The sequence below is a fragment of the Otolemur garnettii genome, unplaced genomic scaffold, assembly GCF_000181295.1.
Source record: "Otolemur garnettii isolate 467f Iridium unplaced genomic scaffold, OtoGar3 scaffold00023, whole genome shotgun sequence".
Lineage (NCBI taxonomy): Eukaryota > Metazoa > Chordata > Mammalia > Primates > Galagidae > Otolemur > Otolemur garnettii.
This window is the reverse complement of record NW_003852418.1, coordinates 7,308,149-7,323,828: the sequence shown is the minus strand read 5'-3', so window position 1 is coordinate 7,323,828 and position 15,680 is coordinate 7,308,149. Positions and strand designations below refer to the sequence as shown.

General features: G+C 37.5%; 1 protein-coding gene across 1 annotated transcript in view; it reads right to left on the bottom strand.

The window, feature by feature from the left end:
- Window positions 1-15,680, bottom strand: part of STK4 (serine/threonine kinase 4) — an 88,287-nt gene that overhangs the window by 28,643 nt on the left and 43,964 nt on the right. Inside the window, exon 10 of the mRNA XM_003787628.3 lies at window positions 9,347-9,504. Within this exon, the coding sequence (XP_003787676.1) occupies window positions 9,347-9,504 (158 nt within the window). The remainder of the gene's footprint in view (window positions 1-9,346; window positions 9,505-15,680) is intronic.

Genomic DNA, 15,680 nt, shown 5'->3' with positions numbered 1-15,680 from the left:
TTTGAGTTGGCAATAATACTCCTCTAATGTCACAAAATTCCCAGTAAGACGCAACAAATCTGAAACCATTCCTCCTGGTTATTGTAGCTCCTATTACAGTATTATTTGAAAGATGATTGCTTTTTAAAAAATTTTTTTTTCTTTTTTTTTAAACCATAATAATGGCTGCATGAGAAAGATGATTCTTTTCCGGGTTTATACAACTGAGTACCCAGGACGTGCTCACAGTGGTTGTTTGTTGTGGGATTCATTTTCATGTGAGAAACGCGGACGAGTTTGTAGAGACAGGAACCAACCTGAGGATTTGGGGTTTATACTTAACTCTGGAGCTAAGTAGGAAAGATGCTTCTGTCTCTGGACTCTAGTTCCTCAGTCTGTAAAAGGAGATAAGAAACCACACCTTGCTCCCTCTCAGCAACACTGGACAAGCAACACTGAATGCAAGAACAAACTATGAATACACCTCTAACGTGCGCTCACAATTTAAATGCGATACAAACCTAAAGTGATAACTTTACTGTCATCAGTACTAACAGAGGCATAACAAAGGTCCGGACTTAACCCTTCCCTTGTTTTTTGGGATATCAAAGAGCTGATGATTTTCTTTACAAAGGTAAAATGTGACATAATAATAAACAATAATTAATACACAGTGAACCCAAACCAAATTACAGAATTCTACCACAGTCCTGAAAGTAAACCTGGTTCAAATATCGAACCTACATGTCACCTGATCCTTCTCCAACTCCGTGGGAAGAACAGGTAGTATTGTGCTTGAGTTTTATAGACTACAACCTTGGAACTCTAAAAGAGGAGAGCAACTCACCCCAGGGTCCAGTTAAAGCCAGGGCCCTTCACCCTCCGATGTAACTTAATGTTCATCCCACTGGTCTGTGTTATGAGGTGTCTATATTTTCAAGGAGATTCATTTTACACAAGGTCAAACTTCTAGGCTGGTAATTTTATCATTCATTTGACACAGAGGGCAACTTCTACCACAAGAAAATCAAGGAACTGTGCACACAAGAAGTGAAAGGGCGGCATCTATTGGCAGAAGAGTGTTGCTACAATGGAAGCAGTGCTGAGAGCTTCAAGATTCAAAAATGCCAGTAATGTCAACAGTGCACAAAACAGAGTGGAAAGAAAAACCATATTGTTAGAGGTGCAAGGGGGAAAAGCGAGTGAGCAGTGGGAAGTTCTAAAACTGATACCAATGACCACTTTGGTGATCAATTTCAAACAAATAGTTTTGATTCTTTTGTTCTGAGTCAGAGTCTCACTCTGTCACCCTTGGTAGAGTGCTGTATCATCACAGCTCATAGCAACCTCAAACTCTTGGACTCAAGTGATTCTTTTGCCTCAGCCTTCTGAGTAGCTGGACTATAGGTGCCCACCACAACGTCCGGCTTTTTAAGAGACAAGATCTTGCTCTGGCTCAAGCTGGTCTTGAACCTGTGAGCTCAGGCAATCCACCCGCCTCGGCCTCCCGGAGTGCTAGGATTACAGGCATGAGCCACCATGCGGCCCTTAGAGTAGTTTTTATATCCATCCCTTTGGGAGCAAGCTTTCTTTGGGAATGAATACAGCTGTGGTTTTGTAATGAAAGTCAATGGCAAATCACTGGGGAAAAGTTTTGTAACTGAAATTTATTCCATGGACAGTGTTTCAGGAAAAGAAGGGAAAATGGAGGGAGAAAGGAGGAAGCTGACACTTGCGAAGCGCCTACTGGTTTAAAGTATCCCTAATCCAAAAGGCTTGGGGATCAGAAGTGTTTTACCCTTTGCATTTTGGGATATTTGCATTGTCTTTAACTGCTGAGCATCCCTAATCCAAAAATCCAAAATCTGAAATGCTCCAGTGACTATTTCCTTTGGGTGCCAGGTCCATGCTTAATAAGTATTGGATTTTGGATTTTAGGTTTTTGGATTCAGGAGGCTCAGCCTGTTTTATGTTGCAGGCACTTTATACCCTGTTTAAGACTCACATAGACACAAAATATACCCTAAAGGCTCTTTTCTCACTTTATAGTTGGGAAAAAGAATGCTCAGAGAGGAGAAACTGGTCCAGAGCTACTCAGCAAATGGTAAAGTCAGGATTAGAACCCTGAAGGCCTGACTCTAGTGATCCTAACCACCAAACATACTTCCTCTTAACTGAAACAGCAGTCACTTGGGTACACATAAAACACAATTTCCATACAAACAGCGCAAATGAAACTTCAAAAAACCTTGTAAAGCAAATGTGTCAGAAAAAACATTTGGACGTATAGAACCACCACCAACCTCACTTGTGTCTTTTGCTCAGTAGAAGATAATAAATTACCATCAAACCTCCTCCTCTTTAAATCATCTTCGCAATACTACTTCATCCCTACACTGTCAGTTCAAAATCTCAGTAATTATCAGCATCAAACTCCCAACAGAGAAATGAAGAAAGGGAGAGGGACTTTTCCCATTCAAAAAGTACTGGTGCTCAGCGCAAACACATCAAGAGACACAAGATGCTCAACTGGGCTGTATTTTATTTGAATGGTGGAGCATCAGGATTTCTATAAGTAACAGTGGGAAATGACATGAGGACAACATTTTAGATAATGAAAAAAGTTCCACATCATGTGCGTCTTTTCAGAGGCACTAAGTTATATAAGTAAGTGTCACTTTTCAGAGTTCTACCAGAGACTCTCTTTGGATAAGGGTAAGAAAACCAGCATATATCTTCTCCTTTGTCTTAATATTTTATGTGCTGGGAATATGGATGACTGGAACTGTCAAAAGTCTGTGTGAGGAAAAAAGTGGGTGGTGGAAGCTGAAAAGGAAAATTGAAGAAAGAATCTCTGACAGCTCCAAGGAAGAAGAGTAAAAAATACACATCTGGGTGAATGCAATCACAATTCAAAGGTATGGTTGGTGGGTCTAGTAATAAGAAAGATAATTTACATTCACCTCCGCTAAAAACTCAAAACTCTGCTTCTAGAATAACTGATTTCCATTTTAAACTATTTCTCAGTCTTTGGAAGAGTCTTCATGAAAAATAAACAGTGAATTTACAGTCATTTCTCTTCTTCTCTGACTTCAAATTGTGGCAAAATTAAAGGAACTGAACCAAATCTGGCCTTGGTTGTAATGAGATTCAAACTCAAAACATCCCAGAGTCTGATGACAGCACTTAGGAATTCCAGGCCTTCAAGTTGTTAATCCCAACCTGGCAACATTTTGACACCTGGGTCAGAATAAACAATGTTTGCCAAGAGACTGCCCTTGCCACCCATGATGACACGACTAATCAAAGGTCTTAAGGGCCAGTGTATAGAAACAGCACCAGAGCATGGAAGAGAGAAACTTCTGAAAAATCTACTCCCTGCAAAGATAACAATTATTATATAAAAAGTATCATTTGCTACTTACAAATAGGTTTATGAAGCAATTAACTACGTATGAATAGGTTTACAAAGCAATTAACTTTAACACATCCCTGTATACACACAAGTATGTTTCTCGGTTCTAGTCTATAACACTCCTCTATGTCCTACTGTTATAATGCTTTCATTATTGTGCTTTTGATATCTGGAAGTATTTAAATTCAACTTTGTTCTTGTTCAAAAATTTCTTGAATATTCTGATGCATTTATACCTCTACATGGGAAGTAAATAAGACACTATATTTAAACATCTACTTATCTAGGTTTTCAGATTTAATGACATAAAATTATAATCTTTGATCATTCTAACATTTTTCTATTTCTAATAATGCTCTCTCCCTCCCTTTCCCCCTACTATAGTTTATTGGTATCGTCTTCCTTTCAACGTAATCAAGTCTGCCAAATATCATGTCCTTTCAAAGAATGTTTTTGGTTTTATAGCTCAACTTTTTCATTTATTTTCTATTTCATTAAATTTTGCTTTTATCTTTATACTTTTTTAAAGATCATTTATAACCTTTCTTGTATTCTAAAAAAGAAAATACATTTAAGGCTATAAATCCTCTTCTGAATACCATTTTTTGCTACATCCCATAGGTTCTGAATTACAGGTTTTGGAATTTTGTAAGGTTCTTATAATTCATTTGTAAATAGTTTATAAGTTCTATTTGGACTTTTATCTTCAAAGCAAGAATTATTTAGAGATATGTTTTTACATTTTCAAATGGGATAAAGTAGCTTTGGCTACTTTCTTATTGTTAATTTCTAATTTTATTAAATATTATAGTCCGTGAACGTGCTCTGTGATTTCTGGGTTAGAATTTATCTTTGTGTACTTTAAAACAGTCAAAGTTTATGAATATTCCATATATGTTCTTAAAAGTTTCATGTAAATTTGAAAAGTTTTTCTATTCTCTGTTTCATCAACCTTGTCAATAGTGCTTGCTAGCTTTGTTTTTTGTCTAACTGAAATGTCAGTTTTTGAAAGAATATTTAAATCTTGATTAATTTCTTCAAACTACAGTTTTCTCATTGCTCCTTATAATTTCTATCAGTTCTAAATAAATATATACACTTCAGAGAGGTTCATTATTTATACCTTTTAGATCAAGTATACTTTTCAGCAGTATACGATACATTTCTTTCCCATTTAACATTCTTTTGTCTTGTATTCTATTTCATCTGATATTAATATTGTTTCACCTACTTTCCTATTTGCCTAGTGTTATCTTTTTCCATTCCTGTTTTAAACTTTTCAGTGATGTTTCAGTTATATCTCTTACACACAGTGTTAAGCTGCATCTTGTCTGCTATTTTTCCTCCAGGGTCTCTGTCTTTTATCAAGAGGTTTTAATGCACTCACATTTACTGTGATTACCGAGTGTTTACATTTAGACTGTCAGCTGGTGTGTCACTCAGCTCCAGCCACAAAGAACTTCTTTCCTTCCTTAACCACCTATGTCCTGCTTCAGAGTCTTTGTACTGGTCCTCTGCCTTCCTGTGGCTTGCTTCCACTCTTCGTTCATGTGTCCAGCTGAACGCCCTGTCTCTCTACATAGCCTTTTTTCAAGTACCTCTGAACTGTGCTTTTGTTTTGTTGTTGTGAATATTTGTTATTACCTGAACTAACATTCACTACACTACTGACTTAATGTCTGTTTTCTTCACTGTAAACTCCATAAAGAATGTGGGCTTCGGGGGCACAGACCCCATATACCAAGGGTGGCAGGTTCAAACCTGGCCCCCGCCAAACTGCAACAACAACAAAAATAGCCAGGAGTTGTGGTGGGGGCCTGTAGTCCCAGCTGCTTGGGAGGCTAAGGCAAGAGAATTGTCTAAGCCCAAGAGCTGGAGGTTGCTGTGAGCTGTGACGCCATGGCACTCTACCAAGGGCAACAAGTAAGACTCTGTCTCTACAAAAAAAAAAAAAAAAAAGAATGTGGGCTTCACTTGTTTTGTTCACCACTGTTGGCTATTGAGTCATCTTAAACTAAGATATTCCAGTGTGTTTTTGAAGATTCATGAGCCAAACTGGATTTAAGTTTACAGCTTTTTGTGGCCTTATGAATGGCAAAATAGAAATATCTGACTTCCCATCAAAGTAACAATCTTTCCCCATAGTGATCTGTTTATAAATTATAAAATATCAATTTTACAGAATACTGCATTTCATACACCATCTATTAATCACCATATATCTTAAACACTAAAGAGAATCTTTGGGGTTTTTTCAACTTGGCAAATAAGACAATTCAATCTTAGAAATGGGACAAGTATTCAGTTTCAAACAAAAATATGAAGCTTTTTTGGTGAGTAGCAAATTCTTTCCCTAATTAAATTACTTCTCACTTGCCATTTTGGGCAAAAAGTTCATTCTGAAATAGCAATTGCCTTCATAAGAGGATATCTTTTTTTCATAATTAAATACTGCCTGTCTGGGAATAAGAATGTCTCTGAGATTGCTGAGGGAACTGTATTAGCTAGTCTGACATAAATCCTTCTTTAGCCTTAAGGAGATTATTTAGAAACTTAACTTCACTCAATAGATTGCCTCTTTTTTTGCCAGATGTCACTTGCAAACATACCTTTGCCCATATTTTATGTCATTCTTTGGTACTTCCAATAAGAGTACAGAATACTCAAAAGGGGACTAAGAAAGAAATTTAAAAATCATGCAGTGTTAATAAACTATGAAGGGATAGCTGCACTCCCATGTTTACTGCAGCACTAGTGACAATTGCTAAGATATGCAATCAACCTAAGTGCTCATCAATGGATGAATAGATAAAATAAGGTATATATACAAATGGGAGTATTATTCAGCACTAAAAAGAATGAAATTCTGTCATTTGCTATACCACACATGGAAATGGAGGTCATTACATTAAGTGAAATAAGCCAGACACAGAAATACAAATACTGTATGTTCCTACTCCTGTATGGAAACAGAAAAACCAATCTCACGGAAGTAAAGAGGAGAATGGTGGTTACCAGAAGTTGGGAAGGGAAGGGAAGGGGAGAGGGGGAGAGGAAGAGATGAAGAGAAGTTGGTTAAGGGGCACAAAAATACAGTTAGAGAGAATAAGTAAGTTCTAGTATTCAACAGTACAGTAGTATAGTTAACAATAACTTACTGTATATTTCAAAATAGCTAAAAGAGAAGATATGTAATGGTCCCACTACAAAAGACTTACGTTTAGAATTATGCATACTTACATAACATTCTTTTTTAAAAAAGGAAACTAGGCCTAACAGTACAGATTTGGGGATTTATTTATTTATTTTTATTTTTTTTAAAGACAGAGACTTATTATGTTGTCCTCGGTAGAGTGCTGTAGTGTCACAGCTCACAGAAACTTCAAACACTTGGGCTTAAGTGATTCTCTTGCCTCAGCCTCCCAAGGAGCTGGGACTACAGGTACCCACCACAACCACCGGCTATTTTTTGTTGTTGTTGTAGTTGTCATTGTTAAGCTAGCCTGGGCCAGGTTCGAACCTGCCAGCCTTGGTATATGTGGCCAGCGCCCTAAACACTGGACTACGAGCACCGAGCCTGATTCGAAGATTCTTAAACACTCTATCACAATGATGATGTGACTTAGTAGTTATTTAAACATCTTTGCCTAAAGACTCACTAAACTGAGAAAATCAGTCTTACGAATACACTAAAGATAACTACATAAGCAACATGGAATAGCAAGCACAATAACTCAAATATCTTAAGTCTACTGATGAACCATGGCAGTCTGGAGCACTGTGTTAAGAAGGATTCTGAAGCTCAATCCCAACCTGTGGAAAAGACAGATGCCAAAGACCCAGAAGAGAAGAACAGCAGCAGATGTACCCTATATTTGGTCCCCTTTGTATAGTAATAAAAACACTGTACCCATGTTCAAAAAATCTATAGCCCTCCTGTAGTAGCAACTAGAATAACTTTTTTTCTTTTTTTGCAGTTTTTGGCCAAGGCTGGGCTTGAACCCGCTACTTCTAGGGCTGGTACCCTACTCTTTTGAGCCACAGGCTGCCCTGGAATAACTTTTTAAAATAGAATCAAGTCACCTCCTTCTAATGGCTTTCCATACCACGCCAGAATGAAAGCTAAAGTCCTTAATATTACACAAAAAGCCCTGCATTTTCCAGCTCTCCGTTACATCTCTGATATTATTCCCTGGTACATATTATTGATGCTATTCCAAACATACTGTTTCTCTTCACTGTTCTGTAAACACACCCACCAAGTCCCTTGCCTCAGGATCTTTGCATTTGCTATTCCTGCAGCCTGAAAGCTCTTCCTCTGGATAGTCACGTAGTTCACATCCTTGTGTTCTTACCAATAAGGATGTCCCTGTCTCCTCTATTTTTAAAAGCTATACATACACACATACTCTCTTTCCCCTAATCTCCCTTTTGCTTTATATTTTCCACAATTCTAACCACCATCTGACACATTGAATATTTTACTTATTTTCCTTCTTCTAGAAAAGCGGTTCTCAACCTGTGGGTGGTGACCCCTTTTAACTGTATTAAAGGTTCACGGTATTAGGAAGGTTGAGAACCACTGTTCTAGAATGAAACTTCCATAGGGGATCGGTTTTTAGCTGTTCTGTTCACTATGAGATTCCCAGAATAGTGCCAAATACATAGTGGCACACACACATGCCAGTGAATGAATAAATAAATTAATAAACAGATGATAAAAACAAATGAACCTGATTCTAGCATGGGTTCAGTGAGTAATTGGTTAAATAACTTTAGGTGAGCTATTCTGGTCCTCAAAAGCTCTCTAGGTACTGACCTCAACTACCATTATTTGTATAATCTATGACATTCCTACCAATTTACAAAAGTAGAAATGAAGTTACGGAAGAATGACATCATGTCCTTTAGGCCAGTCAATAGAATAGGAGAAAATCAAGACCAGAAAGGCCTTCCAGAGTTCAAATCCAAGGCTCAACTAAGCTCTTTTATAAACAACAACAGAATTATGACAGCTAAAAGACAAACTTCAGAATACAAAAATAAAAAATTCCTAAAGAGAAAAATCCCTTCTAGAAATATTCAAAACAGGGATAGACTCCTTACTCTTTCCCCAATTTTTTGTGTGCCTCTACTCATTAAATCCTTATAAACATTAATAATTGTGGTTGAAAGAGAATGTTCCATAGCAGAGAAAAGAAAAACACATCCAGCTTTTCATTAGAAACTTTAAAATAATTTATATTTATTCTTAGAAAAAATTCAGGATAATCCTCTCAGAGTGCATAAAATTAGAATGGCTAGCAGAACAAGAAGACACCGCAAAACAATAAAAACTGTCTTTCAATCTAATTCTTTTTTTTTTTTTTTTTTTGAGACAGAGCCTCAAGCTGTCCCCCTGGGTACAGTGCCATGGCATTATAGCTCATAGCAACCTCCAACTCCTGGGCTCAAGCGAGTCTCCTACCTCCGCCTCCCAAGTAGCTGGGACCACAGGCGCCTGCCACAACGCCCAGCTATTTTTTGGCTGTAGCCGTCATTGTTTGGCAGGTCCTGGCTGGGGATTCGAACCCGCCACCTTAGGTGTACATGGCTGGCGCCTTAGCCGGTTGAGCTATAGGTGCCGAGCCTTTCAATCTAATTCTTAAATATAAAATCAAAACCTCAAACTATTAAAGACAACTGCATCTTCATTTGATGACAGAGTATTGCTTTCTTAATTTCAAAAAAGAATGGCAAGTGAACAAAAGATTTTTAAAGCAACAAAAGACACCACTATTTAGGGACCCCAGAACTGCCTACCAACTGTCTCTCAACCCAGGAATCGCTGCCAACTACAATTATGAGACTCAAACTGCACAAAAAAATGCTCCAGCACTTTCAGTGAAATGACCGAATTGGATGTGTGATACTGCAACTAACCTCCCCTGGAAGACATAACTATTTACTTACAAACTCATAGTCTCCATCTTGTGGCACTTTCCAATCTGAAGAATTTTTCAGTGGGCCAGGTACACTCTTGCCAAAGCTGTTAATCTGGTTTTCCTTTTCTTTTTGTTCAAAATATTCAAGAAAAGATGGTTTTGCAGGCTGCATAGTCTCATCCCTTCCTGAAAACCAAGAAAAATAAAAATTGAAAAGGAACACTGTTACATTTTAGATAAGTTTAATAAACGGATCTATCTCTAGCTGGGCTACAGTCTCTGGATCAGTGGGTCTTTCTGTTAGATAAGACTCCTTCAAGAATCTATGAAACTACAGAAAAAGGGCACAAATGCTCACTCAAAATATTTCTCACAGAGTTTTAAGAGGATTTAAGGTCCCCCTAAAATACAGGCAAAAACTTCTCCAGCATCCCTTTTTCTGGATAGACGGATTGGGTGATGCAGTGATTCTGAGTAAGCTACAAATAATACATTTTAGGTCTCCTATAGGAAATAGTTCTCATAATATGTAGATTGAAAATAGAGACGCAAAAGTATCTATTTAGCATCTATCAAATACGAAAGTCTCTACAGGCACTGGAATAGGAAGGAGGTGATACAGTAGGGTGATTTTGATAACCTCGTGGCCTAACTGGAGTAAGAAAAATATGCATAAGTAAGTCACAATCCATCCACTCTGAAATATCATGTAACACTTGAAATACTATCTATACATGGTTTATAATAAAGTTAAAGGGAAAACAAGATAAAGTATATGTATATATACAGTATAATCCCAACTCTATAAAATTATATACATAGGAGAAAAAGTCTGGAAGAGAATATATCAAAATGTTAACAGGGTTTGTCGCTGGTAGTAAGACTATACATTATTTTATTTACTTTTATTTATTTATTTATTTGCCAGGGCCGAGTTTAAACCCACCACCTCTGGCATATGGGGCCAGCGCCCTACTCCTTTGAGCCACAGGCACCGCCCCTATTTACTTCTTTTAAACAGTTTTTTAAAAGAGAGTACTAAATATTAAATACATAGAACTAACTATAAGAGTTACATTTGTCCAGATCTTACAAGTTGGAAGGTCATGGAAGAGTGGTAAAGGGGAGCTTACTTAGGCTGGGCCTCAAGCCATTCTGGAGAACAGAATCAGCAGTTACCATAAGAGAGCAGTATATGGCAATTACTCGTAACAACAGCAAAAGAATTCAGTTAAAAACCTAGCTGAGTGTACCTGCTTCATATGCTAAAAGTTATCTTTGTGCCCGTGATTAGTATTCTGATTCGGGGAAACACAGCATTTTTTTTTCAGTATTTTCCACGAACATTTAAGTTTATGCAGCCCTTTCCCACATTAACCAGGAAAAAGAACCGGAAGGTTCAGAGCCTGAAGAGGTATGTGGATAGAAATCTAGAAGATAAAGAAGAGTAAGAGTTTCTCTTCAGGCATCCTTGTCCTAAGCAATCTTACTGATCTCATGACCCTCGCCTAGTCCACTTTCAAGCCGGCACCCAATCTCTCTCAGACATTTGTCATCTTTCTGTCACCATTGCTAAGTTCAACTAATCCTAAATTTGCCCACTTCCAGATGTTGCCAATAGCTTACCACACTGTTGTCTCCCCACTTACTAAGCCTTAAACACAAAATTTGCTAGGACTAGTCAATGAGTACATGGTGTTATGTGTGTTCTAAGTATGGTGCTAGGGACTTTCCGTGTTTAATTGTTAAGCCAAATTTAAGGTATTATTTCTTAACATAGTTCCACAGGAACTACACAAAGATACATAAATGATAATGCTCTGGATCTGCCAACATGTCAGGAAGCCATGTTCTTTTGCTCAGTCCCCTCCTCTGGACAACTTTGCAGCAATGCTACACATAATCCTATGAATTAAAAAAACAGGTGTTCAGAGGACCTCCTAGAGCCAGCGACTGCAATAGCCCTGCCAACTGATGTCAGAGGAGGTCAGACAATTAAGTTTGCAAACTCATCCTAGAAAAAGTGCTGTATACTTCATTGCTAATTATCATTATGGTCACCTTCAAAATACTCCCTTGAACCATCTGGTGACCCTACGATATTCGGCAATGAGGTATCTAGCACTTTTCCAGAAAGAGTTTGCAAAATTAATTGTCAAACCCTGTATGACCAAAGGTCTGATGGCTATTCAGAAGAGTTCCAAAACTGCTTTGAAGGGTAGGCTTGGAGCTGGTATCAGTGCATAGCTTCCCAAGGGGAGTACTTTGAAGGTGACCATGGTGATATTCAGCAATGAGGTATGTAACACTCTAAATAGAGTTTGCAACCTTAATTGTCCCACCTTGTATGTAGTGCACTTTATACAAAACATCCTGACAAGATATACTAACTAGCTGAACAGAACAGACGGTCCAGAAACAAAATAAAAGTCCAAATGGCTGGCCAGGTTCGGCGGCCTGTAATCCTTACACTCTCAGAGGCTGATCTGGATGGATTGTTTGAGCTCAGGAGTTCGAGACCAGCCTGAGCAAGAGAAAGACCCCCATCTCTACTAAAAATAAAAAAACCTGCTTGGGTATTTTGGCGGGCGCCTATAGTCCTAGCTACTTGAGAGACTGAGCCCAAGAGTTTGAGGTTGCTGTGAGCTATGATGATGCCACGGCACTCTACCCAGAGCAACAGAGTGTGACTCTGTCTCGAAAAAAGATTAAATTGAATCTCTACCATCAGACCTTAAACCAGGAAAACTCCAAACAGATAGCAGATCTAATTATAAATATAAAATGCATAAATGCTAGAAGAAAACAGGTGAATGCCTTTAAAATCCAGGTGTGGAAAAGGTTTTTGAACTATGACAAAAATCCAAATACAATAAAAAATAGATAAAAACGTTTTGTGTAACAAAAACACCACAAATTTTAAAGAATAATCATGCGTACACATACTAAGCCATGTTTCAAGACAAATGGAAACAATTATTTGCAATACCATAAAAATGTTTTAAAGAAAATTTTAAAAATGATTTATGTATAGTCTTGATAGATCAGTTCCTAATATTTATTTATTTATTTATTATTATTATTATTTTTTGAGACAGAGCCTCAAGCTGTCCCCCTGGGTAGAGTGCCATGGCATCACAGCTCACAGCAACCTCCAACTCCTGGGCTCAAGCGAGTCTCCTGCCTCCTCCCAAGTAGCTGGGGCCATAGGTGCCCGTCATAGTGCCTGGCTATTTTTTTGGTTGTAGACGTCATTGTTTGGCGGACCCAGGCTGGATTCAAACCCGCCACCTTAGGTGTAGTATGTGGTTGGCGCCTTAGCTACTTGAGCCACAGGCGCCGAGCCAGTTCCTAATATTTAAAGGACTTTTTAAATCAAGAAATAGAAGACAAATAAAGTAGAAAAATGCACTAAAGACCTAAAAAGACATATGAAAACATACTGAGGTTCACTCACAGTAAGAGAAACTCAAATTAAGACTACTTAGAAATATCATTTCCTACATTTCAGACTGGCCAAAATTCACAAGCTTGAAAACACACTGTCTGTGGAGACTGAGGCACTCATATGTTACCGAATTGGAATGCAAAATGGTACAATCCTACAAAGAAGATCTGGCACTGCCTAAATATCAAACTCAGAAATGAGGTGCATTCCAAGGAAGACTGCCTGCAGGAAAAAAAAAAAATTCTGTAATGTGAAGTGAAGGAAGGCACAGAAGAACTCTGTGGTGCTACATTTGAATGGAAAGTATTAATATGAACTCGTGATTTTTTAAAATACAGAAGATACTTCCAAGTTTTTTCAATTTAAAGGCCTTGAAGCAACTGATACCCCAGAACCAATAAGCATACCTCGAACTCAGATCTTGGTGTCCAAAGACCATTCCCTACTAAAAGGAAGTAGGCCGTCTTAAGCAAAACAGCTGATTCCAGGGCTAAAGCAGGAAAACTACAAAACGGACCTGGAGCATCTTTTTGTGCCAAAAAAAGCAAGCAAATATTCAAAAACCGATCGAGACATATCAAAAGGATGCAGGGGCCATCTTGAGGGGCTCCCGCTGGTATGCTTCGAATATCAAAAAGAATACACTGAATAAAAAGAATCTATGAGATCAGAGCAATAATCTAAAAGTAAACCAGGTTTGGGACAGAAGGGAAAGCTCCTCTTTAGAAAAACTGCCATTTGATAACTATGTTATGATAACAAAAAATAAAATCATCTTTCTTATGAAATACACACTTAAAGTCTCAGAGTGAGCTGAACATATAAGGTACCAACTTCTCTCTCCTCATTCCTGCCACCACCCACTGATCCCATACAGAAATGACTAAAATGAGTTTATCAATAAAAACAGTGACTTCCGGACAGAAATAATAGGTATTTAAAATTCTTTCTCCTGTGGAATTGTTACCAAAACCATAAGGATATTGTCCTTTTTAAGAAAACATTATATCCAACAATAAGACATACTTCCATGGTTGTTCATTAATTCCTTTTAGAAGGAATTTAGGTGGATTTCAGAAATTAAAATCTTTCAATCCAAGTTGAAACACTCAAGATACTATTTCTGTGGTCTAGTTCTAAACCATGCCATAAAAATCAAAAGAATGCCTGCTATGTTAGAGCACAATCATTTGTATTAATTTCTATCTCTGTTCAGATGAAAAAGTGAGAACATTTGCTTTCCTCATATTTGGGTTATGACAGCCCTTCCCAACACTCCTTAAAGATTTCTAACATTTCTGGAGTTAAAATACCAACTGTTCTTTGTCTCTTTCAACAACTAACAGTTAGAAATAAGAAATTCTATCTGAAATTCCTTTCTTTTCTTTTCATGTTTTGATACAATAGTAGGGACCTGATTATAAATTTAAAATTCAAAGTTCCAAAAACTACAGTGAATTTTATAATAAAGGTTTTGATCTAATCATGTGAATAAACTGAGAGCAAGATTCACACATGTATTAGAAATTTAACTGTAGCAAAATGATTAGTTAAAAAGATATATATATATATAAATAAATAAAACTTGATTTTGGAGGCAGGACAACAGAAAAATCCCCCTCTCAGAATTTCATGTTAAATATATTTTACCACAATAAAATAAAAAATTGGGGGAAAAAATCCCTCAGTATGTGGCTCAAAAATTTAGATTCTGTTTCTGACTATATGATTTTGAGAAAATCACAGGTTCCCAATCTCCACAAAGAGGACACTGGGCCATGTTATTTCTAATTTCCCTTGTAGCTTTGAAAATTTCGTGATTTTATAACTTGGCAATAGCATATGAAAACCTATTTATGCTCCAGTTATTGATAACTATTCAAAAGAAGAAGTTCTTATCTCCAGAGGAATTATGATATGTGATGATTCTAATCTAAAATGTGTTACAACTAGATGTGTATGGACATAAAACAAAGACCAGACCAAATGAAAAAACAGCACTCAATAAGTATGTTAGTGATGAGAATGTCTCTGAGTCTTCAGATCTCTTTTTGTTGTTGGCTTATTTTTACAGATGGAAGAGGTGACCAAACTATAATAAAGAAACCATCTAGAGCAGCAGTTCTCAACCTGTGGGTCGCAACTCCTTTGTAACAATGAAAATACATCCTGCATATCAGATATTTACATTACAATTCATAACAGTAGCAAAATTACAGTTATGAAGTAGCGACGAAAATAATTTTATGGTTGGGGGTCACCACAACATGAGGAACCATATTAAAAGGTCACAATATTAGGAAGGTTGAGAACCACAGATCTAGAGATACAGGTGATAAAAATATTTTATGTAATGAAAGCAGAAAAAAAATTAAAGAATCAACCAGTTAGGGAAGCCACCTCAACTGGCAAGAAACTGTGTATACATTCAGAAACAGGTGATCCCTGTATTTAGTCATTCCAGAAATTAAATGCTCTCACTGTAATGATTCTTTCCTATGTGTAAGACTGCTTCATGGATGGGTTATGGAGATAGCAGTCCCACTGTTACCAATATCATTTAACACTGTAATTAAGGGCAGCACCTGTGGCTCAGTGAGTGGGGCACTGGCCCCAGGTACCGAGGTTGGCAGGTTTGAATCCAGCCCCGGCCAGACTGCAATTAAAAAAAAAAATAGCTGGGTGTTGTGGTGGGCACCTATAGTCCCAGGCTCTCAGGAGGCTGAGGCAAGAGAATCACCTAAGCCCAAGAGCTGGAGGTTGCTGTGAGCTGTGAGCTGTGAATGGCACTCTACTGAGGGCAACAAAGTGAGACTCTGTCTCTTAAAAAAATAAAAAAAAACAAAAACACACTGTAATTAAGATGAAGCACCTGTTCTTGGTCTGATTTTCTTTTTTTTTTTTTTTTTTTTTT